This window comes from Epinephelus fuscoguttatus, linkage group LG8, assembly GCF_011397635.1.
Source record: "Epinephelus fuscoguttatus linkage group LG8, E.fuscoguttatus.final_Chr_v1".
NCBI lineage: Eukaryota > Metazoa > Chordata > Actinopteri > Perciformes > Serranidae > Epinephelus > Epinephelus fuscoguttatus.
Genome location: NC_064759.1, coordinates 322,236 through 334,892, shown reverse-complemented (window position 1 = coordinate 334,892; position 12,657 = coordinate 322,236). Strand labels below are relative to the sequence as shown.

At 40.5% G+C, this 12,657-nt stretch overlaps 1 protein-coding gene across 2 annotated transcripts in view; it reads right to left on the bottom strand.

Moving 5' to 3' along the window:
• LOC125893421 (SREBF chaperone) overlaps positions 1–12,657 on the bottom strand; it is an 86,791-nt gene that overhangs the window by 1,722 nt on the left and 72,412 nt on the right. For both annotated transcript variants that reach the window (XM_049584086.1, XM_049584087.1), the window contains 6 exons: positions 8,882–8,997; positions 7,398–7,938; positions 5,197–5,282; positions 4,982–5,064; positions 4,381–4,547; positions 4,162–4,242 (listed from right to left, as the gene is read on the bottom strand). In XM_049584086.1, the coding sequence (XP_049440043.1) occupies positions 4,162–4,242; positions 4,381–4,547; positions 4,982–5,064; positions 5,197–5,282; positions 7,398–7,938; positions 8,882–8,997 (1,074 nt within the window). The remainder of the gene's footprint in view (positions 1–4,161; positions 4,243–4,380; positions 4,548–4,981; positions 5,065–5,196; positions 5,283–7,397; positions 7,939–8,881; positions 8,998–12,657) is intronic.

The window sequence follows — 12,657 nt, the reverse complement described above, 5'->3', positions numbered from 1 at the left end:
TGTTAAAAAAAGTCATAGAAGAGAATGTCAATTTAAAAAAAAACAAAAAAAACTAGTATGTTGATTATTTAAAAAGTCATAGTATAGCATGTCGATTTTTTCCCCCCCATAAAAGTCAGTATAGCAGGTCGATTTCTTTTTAAAACAGTCATAGTATAGTATTTCAACGTATGTCGATTTATTTTTTAAAAGTCATAGAAGAGTATGTCGATTTTTAAAAAAAGTCATAGTATAGTATGTTGATTTTTTTCCATGAAGTCATAATATAGTAGGTCATGTTTTTCAAATAAAAAGTGATACTCTAGTATGTCAATTTAAAAAAAAAAAACATAGTATAGTATGTCATTTTTTTAAAGTCATAGTATACTGTGTTCTTTTTTTTAAAAATCGACATACTATACTATGACTTTTTTTTAAAAAAAAGTCATAGTATAGTATGTCGATTTAAAAAAAGTCATAGTATATTCTGTCGATTTTTGTCTGCAAAAAAGGTCGTAGTATAGTATGTCGATTTAAAAAAAAGTCATAGAATAGTATGTCGATTTTTTTTCAAAAAAGTCATAGTATAATATGTCAATGTTTGAAAGAAAGTCACAGTATAGTATGTCAACTTTTTATAAAAAGGCATAGTATAGCTTCTCGATTTTTTCAGAAAGTCATAGAATATTGAGTTTATTTTTTTTAAATAAAAAGTCATATTACATTATGTTGAATTTTTTCCCCATAAAAAAGTCATAGTATAGCATGTCGATTTTTCTCAGAAAGTCATAGTATAGGAGGTCATTTATTTTCCAAGAAAAATTCAAAGTATAGTATGTCATTTTTTAAAAAAAAGTCACAGTATATTATGTTGATTTTAAAAAAAAAAGTCATAGTGTAGTATGTCGACATTTTTTAAAAAAAAGTCGATTTTTGTCTGCAAAAGTCATAGTATAATATGTCGACATACTAATAACAAAGTCATACTACAGTATGTCTATTTTTTTTAAAGTCATAGTATAGTATGTGGACTTTAGCGTGTCGATTTTTTTTCTTGAAAAAGTCATAGTATAGTATAGTATGTCAACTTTTTTAAAAAAGTCATAGTATAGTATGTCAACTTTTAAAAAAGTCATAGTATAGTATGTCGATTTAAAAAAGAAGTCATAGTGTAGTATGTCGACTTTTTTAAAAAAAAGTCATAGTATAGTATGTCAACTTTTAAAAAAGTCATAGTATAGTATGTCGATTTAAAAAAGAAGTCATAGTGTAGTATGTCGACTTTTTTTTAAAAAAAGTCATAGTATAGTATGTTGAGTTTTTTAAAAAAGTCAGTATAGTATGTTGAGTTAAAAAAATGTCATAGTATAGTATGTCAATTTTTTTTAAAAAAGTCATCGTATAGTATGTCGACATACTAATAAAGTCATACAATAGTATGTCTAATTTTTTTAAAAAAAAGTCATAGTATAGTATGGTGTCTTTTAAAAAAAAGTCATATTATAGTATGTTGACTTTTTTTAAGAAAAGTCATAGTATAGTATGTCGATTAAAAAAAGAAGTCATAGTGTAGTATGTTGACATTTTAAAAAAAAAAATCATAGTATAGTACGGCGATTTTCTTTTTAAAAAAAGTCATAGTGGAGTATGTCGATTTTTTAGAAAAAAGTCAGTATAACATGTCGATTTTTAAAAACAAAAAAGTCATAGTATATTATATAGGCTTTTTTAAAAAAAGTCATAGTATAGTATGTTGAGTTTTTTTTAAAAAAGTCATAGTATAGTATGTAGACTTTTTTTTAAAAAAGTCAGTATAGTATGTTGAGTTAAAAAAATGTCATAGTATAGTATGTCAATTTTTTTTTAAAAAAGTCATCGTATAGTATGTCGACATACTAATAAAGTCATACAATAGTATGTCTAATTTTTTAAAAAAAAAGTCATAGTATAGTATGGCGTCTTTTAAAAAAAAGTCATATTATAGTATGTTGACTTTTTTTAAGAAAAGTCATAGTATAGTATGTCGATTAAAAAAAAGAAGTCATAGTGTCGTATGTTGACATTTTTTTAAAAAAATCATAGTATAGTATGGCGATTTTCTTTTAAAAAAAAAGTCATAGTGCAGTATGTCGATTTTTTAGAAAAAAGTCAGTATAACATGTCGATTTTTAAAAACAAAAAAGTCATAGTATAGTATGTCGATTTTTATAAAAAAGTCAAAGTACAATATGTCTACTTTTTTTAAAAAGTCATAGTATAGTATGTCGATTTAATAAAAGAAATCATAGTGTAGTATATCGACATTTTTTAAAAAAAAGTCATAGTATAGCGTGTCGATTTTTGTCTGCAAAAGTCATAGTATAGTATGTCGACTTTTTTTAAAAAAGTCAGAGTATAGCATGTCAATTTTAAAAAAAGCCATAGTATAGTATGTTGACTTTTTAAAAAAAGTCATAGTATAGCATGTCGATTTTTTTTTTTAAAAAGTCATAGTATAGCATGTTGATTTAAAAAAAAGCCATAGTATAGTATGTTGACTTTTTTAAAAAAGTCATAGTATAGCATGTCGATTTTAAAAAAAGCCATAGTATAGCATGTCGACTTTTTTTTAAAAAAGTCATAGTATAGCATGTTGATTTTAAGAAAAGTCATAGTATAGTATGTCGATTAAAAAAAAGAAGTCATAGTGTCGTATGTTGACATTTTTAAAAAAAAAATCATAGTATAGTATGGCGATTTTCTTTTAAAAAAAAAGTCATAGTGCAGTATGTCGATTTTTTAGAAAAAAGTCAGTATAACATGTCGATTTTTAAAAACAAAAAAGTCATAGTATAGTATGTCGATTTTTATAAAAAAGTCAAAGTACAATATGTCTACTTTTTAAAAAAAGTCATAGTATAGTATGTCGATTTAATAAAACAAATCATAGTGTAGTATATCGACATTTTTTTAAAAAAAAGTCATAGTATAGCGTGTCGATTTTTGTCTGCAAAAGTCATAGTATAGTATGTTGACTTTTTAAAAAAAGTCATAGTATAGCATGTCGATTTTTTTAAAAAAAAGTCATAGTATAGCATGTCGATTTAAAAAAAAGCCATAGTATAGTATGTTGACTTTTTTAAAAAAGTCATAGTATAGCATGTCGATTTTAAAAAAAGCCATAGTATAGCATGTCGACTTTTTTTTAAAAAAGTCATAGTATAGCATGTTGATTTTAAAAAAAGCCATAGTATAGTATGTTGACTTTTAAAAAAAATCATAGTATAGTATGTCGATTTTTAAAAAAGCCATAGTATAGTATGTCAATTTTTAAAAAAAGCCATAGTATAGTATGTTGATTTTAAAAAAGCCACAGTATAGTATGTTGACTTTTTAAAAAGTCATAGTATAGTATGTCGACTATCCTAAAAAAGCCATAGTATAGCATGTCGATTTTAAAAAAAGCCACAGTATAGTATGTTGACTTTTTAAAAAAGTCATAGTATAGTATGTTGATTTTAAAAAAAAGCCATAGTATAGTATATTGATTTTAAAAAAAAGTAATAGTATAGCGTGTCGATTTTTGTCAGCAAAAAAAGTCATAGTATAGTATGTAGATTTAAAAAAAAAAAGTAATAGTATAGCGTGTCGAATTTTGTCCGCAAAAAAAGTCATAGTATAGTACGTTGATTTTTCTTAACATTTAAAATTCGACCCTAACCCTAGCACGTTATGTTATTTGGTTTTAGTCACCCTGTGTCAGCTGGTGAAAATAAAACCAGTGAGATCCAGTGACATCAGGTGACTGTGTGTTTGTGTCTGTAACTCTGCAGCCTCTGATTGTTCCAAACACATCACACAGTGGTTTATCAGACAGAAGCTTCAACATCAAACTAAATCTGATTAAAACCTGACATAGAGTTAAAGATCTGATCAGTCAGCTGCTTCAGGTTCTGATGATCATCATCATCATACAATAATAACATGCATGATGTCATTCAGGGATGGTTAAATATTAAATGTTATTTATTGATAAGGAATCCGTGATAAATGTGATTTTCACTACAGGTTGATGGAGGCGGGGCTTGAGGCGGGACCTGAGGCTAGAGGCGGGGCCTAAGACACTATCAGTTTAATGTGGAAGTGAGATATGAAATATATTTGGTCTGATATGTTTCCATGGTAACGCAGTGTCTGACTGACCTGGTCGATGTAGATGGCTGTGATTCCTCCGGAGTGACCCTGCAGCGTGAAAAGACAGCACGAGTCCTCCAGACGGTACACCTGAGTCACACACACACAGAGCACGTCATCTGTGTGTCATGTGTGTGTCGTGTGTGTAGTATCAAGTGTGTATCTGTGGTGTAATCTGGTCTGTGTTAAATGTGACTCATGACTAAAACGTTAGCGTTAGTGTGTTACCCGGACAGTGTGGTCCTGGCTCCCGGTGACGACCCTCCCGGCGGCGGCTCGCAGCACTGTGATTGGCTTTTGGTGGGCGCACTGAACGGAGCGCGTGAGCTGGCAGCTGATGATGTCCTCGCTGCTGTAACAGGGAGACGGAGGCATGCTGCCTCGCCCGAGCGTGCCTGTCAGATAAGGCAGAGGGCGTTAAGTTTCATCCTGACCTCAGTGGGTTCATTTCAGGCTGCGAGTCAACATGTGATCAATAGATGTTGTGTCTATAAACAGTGTCTCAAGATGTCATCACATGTCTCGTTCATCATCATCAGTTAACAAAGCAGCTGATCTTCGTGTCTGCTGGAAAATCACTGATTAAACTGCTGCTCATTTCTGATTATTGATTAGTTCATCAGGTGTTTTTATAGATTATCTGTGATAAAGCTGTGTGTGTTCGGTGTGTGTTTGTGTTATAAAGAGGCAGAAATATTGTTTCTGTACAGTGTGTGATGTCATCGCGTTTCTACGTCACTGAGCTGGTTTTAACACTGTGTGCTGTAGGAGTAAATAAATATGATGTGATGACATCACGATGATGATGATGACGATGAAGCTCACACACCTCTGTACTGAACCAGACCCAGGGGTTTGTTTATCTCCACTGTGAAGAAATCCAGAGAGCCGTTCAGCCGAGCCGCCACGATCCTGAGGACGACACACACTGAGTCACATGAAGTGTGAGGGCGGGGCTTACACACTCTGACACCTCCACCTTAATCAAATCTGACACCAATAAATCTGTGTGTGTGTGTGTGTGTGTGTGTGTGTTTCAGTCACCTGTTGTTGAGGAAGGCAAGAGCTGTGATCCCAGAGACGCCGTCGTCATTAACGCAGCGTAACGAACCTTCGACTGCGTCCCACAGCTGGAACCAAACAAACACAGCCATCAAATCCACGACCCTCCCTCCACCATAAATCACTTATTAGATTTTTAATGTTAAAAAAAAGTTTCAGTTTTTCACTCCTGTCGTTCGTTTGAGACGTAAAATGAAGTGATTCTGATAAAAGATTATTTTAACATCAGATCTGAATTTAAATTTGAAATTTAATTTTCTTTAAAAATGTGAACAAGGTTTGATGAAGTGTCACTGTTTTACCTTCAGATTTGATTTTGAGTATTTTTTCTGAGAGAAGTGTTTGTCACACACAATGTGTTCAATGACCGTCAGAAATTTGAAAATCCAAATATAAGTGTAAGTTTAAGTTTATTTCCTTTATTAATCCCCCTGAGGAGAAATTCAATGTTTTCACTCTTACTTGTCAATTACACACAGGTCCGAAAGACACACACATGCACAAACAGGACCTATACATGCACTAAGTGGAGAGATGTCAGAGTGAGGGGGCTGCCCTTGGTGAGGCGCCCCGAGCGGTTGGGGGGTTCGGTGCCTTGCTCAAGGGCACCCCGGCAGTGCCCAGGAGGTGAACTGGCACCTCTTCAGCCACCAGTCCACACTCCATATTTTGGTCCAGACGGGGACTCGAACTGGCGACCCTCCGGTTCCCAACCCAAGTCCCTATGGACTGAGCTACTGCCGCCCCCATAATTCCAGTTTTTACAGTTTTTGGCTATGATAAATATTTTAAAAGAAAACTTGCCAAAATGTATCGCTAAAGAATCATAACCAAAATATGGAGGTCATGTTTTCTTTAAAAAATTATTCAAATTAATTAAAAAAAAACAACTCTTAAATGATAAACTTTTTTTAGATTTAAAAAAAATAAATTATAATTAAATAAATAAATTATAATATTATTACTTTAATTAATGTTGTTGTAAGCTACTGTCATTACCAGCATCTCTCTCTCTCTCTCTCTCTCTCTCAATTCAATTCAATAAGCTTTATTGGCATGACTGTAGATTAACAATATTGCCAAAGACATTAAAATTTACAAATAAAGTACAATAATAAAAGTAAGTCAGAAAACTATAAAAAAAAGATTAAATATATGATATATAATACAAAATACACCAATCTACAATACAATACACCAATATATAATATAGAAAAAAATGAATAAAGAAAAATGTAGATTGTGAGTTACAAGGACTGTAAATATAGACAGGTGTGTCAGGTGTTGTGATGGTTGTCCCTCAGGCTGTGGCATAACCTGACATATGTTGCTGCTGCTAAGCTGCTGACTCTGTTCTCTCCAAGGATGTGTTGCATTTTAGTTTGATCAGGCAGAGAATCAAAGTCAGTGACTTTATGTTTTATTTTTGAGAGGAAGTCGGCTCTGATGTGTTCATACTTGCTGCAGTGCAACAGGAAGTGTGTCTCTGTCTCCACTTGTCTGTGTGGACAGAGCTCACACTCTGTCCACACAGACAAGTGGAGACAGAGTCTCATTGTGTCATGTGGATTACTGTTAATTTGTTATGCTGATCTGTTCTGTACGACATCTATTGCACGTCTGTCCGTCCTGGAAGAGGGATCCCTCCTCAGTTGCTCTTCCTGAGGTTTCTACTGTTTTTTCCCCGTTAAAGGGTTTTTTGGGGAGTTTTTCCTGATCAGCTGTGAGGGTCATAAGGACAGAGGGATGTCGTATGCTGTAAAGCCCTGTGAGGCAAATTGTGATTTGTGATATTGGGCTTTATAAATAAAACTGATTGATTGATTGAAATACATTTCTTTAATTTTAAGACAGCTGAGTGTCTCAGGTGACAGGATGTTCAGAGGTCACAGGCGTGGCTCAGGTGTTGCACACAGAGCGACAGGTGACAGGATGTTCACAGGTCAGTGTTGTGAAATAAGACACACACAGACACGCACACGCACGCACACACACACACACACACACACACACACACACACACACAGACACACACACACACACACACACACACACACACACACACACACACACACACACACACACACACACACACACACACACACACACACACACACACACACACACACAGACACACAGACACACGCACACACGCACACACACACACACACACACACACGCACCTCCAGTTTGCCGCTGCTCCGCCCAGCAGCGATCAGGTTCCCTCTCAGCTCCATGGCCCACACGGAACTCTCCCAGTCAGCCGTGACCTGCGTCCCCGCAGTGCAGCCTCTGTCTGGGTTTAAGAAGGCGGCGTTGTCCCCTGAGCTGGGTCTCCTCTGGAGCAGAGCTCCTGATGCCGGCGAGGACGAGGCTGAGGAAGGAGACGGGTAGGTGGAGGGTGACGGGGGCTCGTGCTCCATGTAGGCACGCTCCACCAGACCTCCAAAGTCAAAGCCTTCTCTGGGTGGGGTGCAGAGGTGGGAGGGGGGCTGGGAGGCAAAGTTGGTGTCGATGAGTGGTGTGAGATCTGGCTGGTCGGTGAACAGGGTGGGGCGAGTGGGGGCGGAGCGACGTCTCAGAGGGTAGCCCTCCTCCTCTGAGAGGACGTCAGCTGTGACAGACGAGCTGTGAGCTTCTAAACACTCAGAGTCTGTGGCTCCGCCCACACTGTCCCAACCGTCACGCTGCTCCCAGCAGCCACTGCTGCTGCTGCGTCTGAGCCTGAGGACAAAACATCACACCGAGGGTTACTAAGAGACACCAGGGACACGACAGAGACATCAGAGACACATCAGAAAGACATCGGAGACATCAGTCTGTCTCATGGCCCTGCAGGATGTTTAGATGTTTGCCTTTAATTGAGGCCAGGCCTTTAATGGAGACCGGGCCTTTAATTGAGACCAGGCCTTTAATTGAGACCAGGCCTTTAATGGAGGCCAGGCCTTTAATTGAGACCAGGCCTTTAATGGAGGCCAGGCCTTTAATGGAGGCCAGGCCTTTAATGGAGGCCAGGCCTTTAATGGAGACCAGGCCTTTAATTGAGACCAGGCCTTTAATGGAGACCGGGCCTTTAATGGAGACCGGGCATTTAATGGAGACCAGGCCTTTAATTGAGACCAGGCCTTTAACTGAGACCAGGCCTTTAATGGAGGCCAGGCCTTTAATTGAGACCAGGCCTTTAATTGAGACCAGGCCTTTAATGGAGGCCAGGCCTTTAATTGAGACCAGGCCTTTAATTGAGACCAGGCCTTTAATTGAGACCAGGCCTTTAATTGAGACCAGGCCTTTAATTGAAGTTTTACTGTATCTTGTCTCTGGACTCAGCTGAATATGGATCAGGATTTATAATGAAGGAAAATACCCGATTTAAATATTTGGAGCTCTGCATTGGATTTTAAAAATGAGGCGGCGACTGAAGACAACTTTTCTCTGGGTCTATGTGAGACAGTTTCAGAAGACTTTGAGACTGGACTTTACTGTCTCTGATCTTTTAAAGACAAATAAACTCTGTTAGGTTCAGGACATTGTTCCTCTCAGTGAGAAGTCGGCGGTATGATGACACTGTCTGTGACTGTGAGTCCCAGACCTCTGTCTCTGGTCCCTGCTGGGGACAATTAACCACCAAAAACAAACAACAGATGGACCCATGCAGAGACAGTCTCACCCGTGGTTCGGGATAATGGTCAAACAGTCTCCAGTCTGGGCGTCCCACACCCGAATCTGTCCCGCCAGGCAGCAGCTCGCCAGCAGCATCCCATCACTGGCCAAACACTCGATGTCCTGAGAGACACACAGAGACACAGCATGGACCACATGGAGAAAGACACAGACACACAGAGACACAGCATGGACCACATGGAGAAAGACACAGACACACAGAGACACACAAAGACACAGACACACAGAGACACACAAAGACACAGACACACAGAGACACAGACACACAGAGACACACAGAGACACACAGAGACACAGACACACAGAGACACACAGACACACACACAGACACACACAGACACAGAGACACACACAGAGACACACAGAGACACACACACACACACACACACACACACACACACAGAGACACAGACACACAGAGACACACAGAGACACACACACACACACACACACACACACACACACAGAGACACACAGAGACACACAGAGACACACAGAGACACACAGAGACACACAGACACACACAGAGACACACACAGAGACACACAGACACACACAGAGACACACACACAGACACACAGACACACAGAGACACACAGACACACAGAGACACACAGACACACAGAGACACACACAGAGACACACAGACACACAGACACAGAGACACACACAGAGACACACAGAGACACACAGACACACAGAGACACACACAGAGACACAGACACACAGAGACACAGAGACACACACAGAGACACAGAGACACACAGAGACACAGACACACACAGAGACACAGAGACACACACAGAGACACAGAGACACAGAGAGACACACACAGAGACACAGACACACACAGAGACACAGAGACACAGACACACACAGAGACACAGAGACACACACAGAGACACACAGAGACACAGAGACACAGAGACACACACAGAGACACAGAGACACACACAGACACACACAGACACACACACAGACACACAGAGACACAGACACACACAGAGACACACACAGACACACACAGAGACACACAGAGACACAGACACACACAGAGACACAGACACACACAGAGACACAGAGACACAGACACACACAGAGACACAGACAGAGACACAGAGACACACACAGAGACACAGAGACACACACAGAGACACACAGACACACAGAGACACACAGACACAGACACACACAGAGACACACAGACACACACAGAGACACAGAGACAGAGACACACACACACAGACACACACAGAGACACACACAGAGACACACACACAGACACACACAGAGACACACAGAGACACAGAGACACACACACAGACACACAGACACACAGAGACACACACAGAGACACAGACACACACAGACACAGAGACACACACAGAGACACAGAGACACACACAGAGACACAGAGACACACACAGAGACACACAGAGACACAGAGACACACAGAGACACACAGAGACACAGACACACACAGAGACACAGAGACACACACAGAGACACAGAGACACACACAGACACACAGAGACACACAGAGACACACACAGAGACACAGAGACACAGAGAGACACACACAGAGACACAGACACACACAGAGACACAGAGACACACAGAGACACACAGAGACACACACAGAGACACAGAGACACACACAGACACACAGAGACACACACAGAGACACAGAGACACACAGAGACACAGAGACACACACAGAGACACAGAGACACAGAGACACACACAGAGACACAGACACACACAGAGACACAGAGACACACACAGAGACACACAGAGACACAGAGACACAGAGACACACACAGAGACACAGAGACACACACAGAGACACACACAGACACACACAGAGACACACACAGACACACAGAGACACACAGACACACAGAGACACAGACACAGACAGAGACACACACAGACACACAGAGACACAGACACACACAGAGACACAGACAGAGACACAGAGACACACAGAGACACAGACACACACAGAGACACAGACACACAGAGACACACAGAGACACAGACACACACAGAGACACAGACAGAGACACAGAGACACACAGAGACACACACAGAGACACAGACACACAGAGACACAGACAGAGACACAGAGACACACACAGAGACACAGACACACACAGAGACACAGAGACACACACAGAGACACAGAGACACAGACACACACAGAGACACAGAGACACACACAGAGACACAGAGACACAGACACACAGAGACACAGACAGAGACACAGAGACACACAGAGACACAGACACACACAGAGACACACACAGAGACACAGAGACACACACAGAGACACAGAGACACACACAGACACACAGAGACACACACAGAGACACACAGAGACACACACAGAGACACAGAGACACACACAGAGACACACACAGAGACACAGAGACACACACAGACACACACACAGAGACAAACAGAGACACAGAGACACAGAGACACACACAGAGACACACACAGAGACACAGAGACACACACACAGAGACAAACAGAGACACAGAGACACAGAGACACACAGACACACAGAGACACACACAGACACACAGAGACACACAGACACAGAGACACAGAGACACACACAGAGACACAGAGACACACACAGAGACACACACAGAGACACACACAGAGACACACACAGAGACACAGAGACACACACAGACACACACAGACACACAGAGACACAGAGACACACACAGAGACACAGAGACAAACAGAGACACAGAGACACACACAGAGACACACACAGAGACACACAGAGACACACACACAGACACAGAGACACACACAGAGACACAGAGACACACACAGAGACACACACAGAGACACACAGACACACAGAGACACACACAGACACACACAGACACACACACAGACACACACAGAGACACACACAGACACACAGAGACACAGACACACAGAGACACACACAGACACACAGACACACACAGAGACACAGAGACACACACAGAGACACACACACAGACACAGAGACACACACAGAGACACACAGACACAGAGACACACACAGAGACACACAGACACACAGAGACACACACAGACACACACAGACACACACACAGACACACACAGAGACACACACAGACACACAGAGACACAGACACACACATAGACACACACAGAGACACACACACACACAGTCTGTTGTTCTGCCACATGGTCAGGAAGTGTTCCTGCAGGAAACATGACTGTGTGACTGAAGTCAGGTGAATGAGTGAATGTGTGAATGAATGAATGAGTGAATTAGTGAATGAATGAACGTGTGAATGAGTGTCACTGAGCTGATCATCTGTCCAGTTCTCTGTCTGTCTGACAGAAAGCCTGATGTGTCCTCTGTGTGTGGACATGATAAAGTTCTCCACATGATCTCCACCTGCTGCAGGTTTAAACTCCATCATGTGTTCACAGCTGTCACTGATGAACACATGAGGCCGTTCTTCTTCTGTCTGTTGTTGACACTGTTCCTGACTCTATGGTCTGCTATGATGTCAGCAGCAGGTGGGCGGAGCTACCTGACAGAGCTGCAGGTTTTTGTCTCTCTGGTTTCTAATCAGATTATTGGATGTTTACTGTGGACGGACATCAGAGACAACTAGTGACACTGAATTGTCTCAGTGTGTGTCTCATGTCTCATCTGACAGTCAGGACTCTGAACAGGGCCGCCATCTTTTATCTCCCCCTCCCCACAGTCCTCCCGTG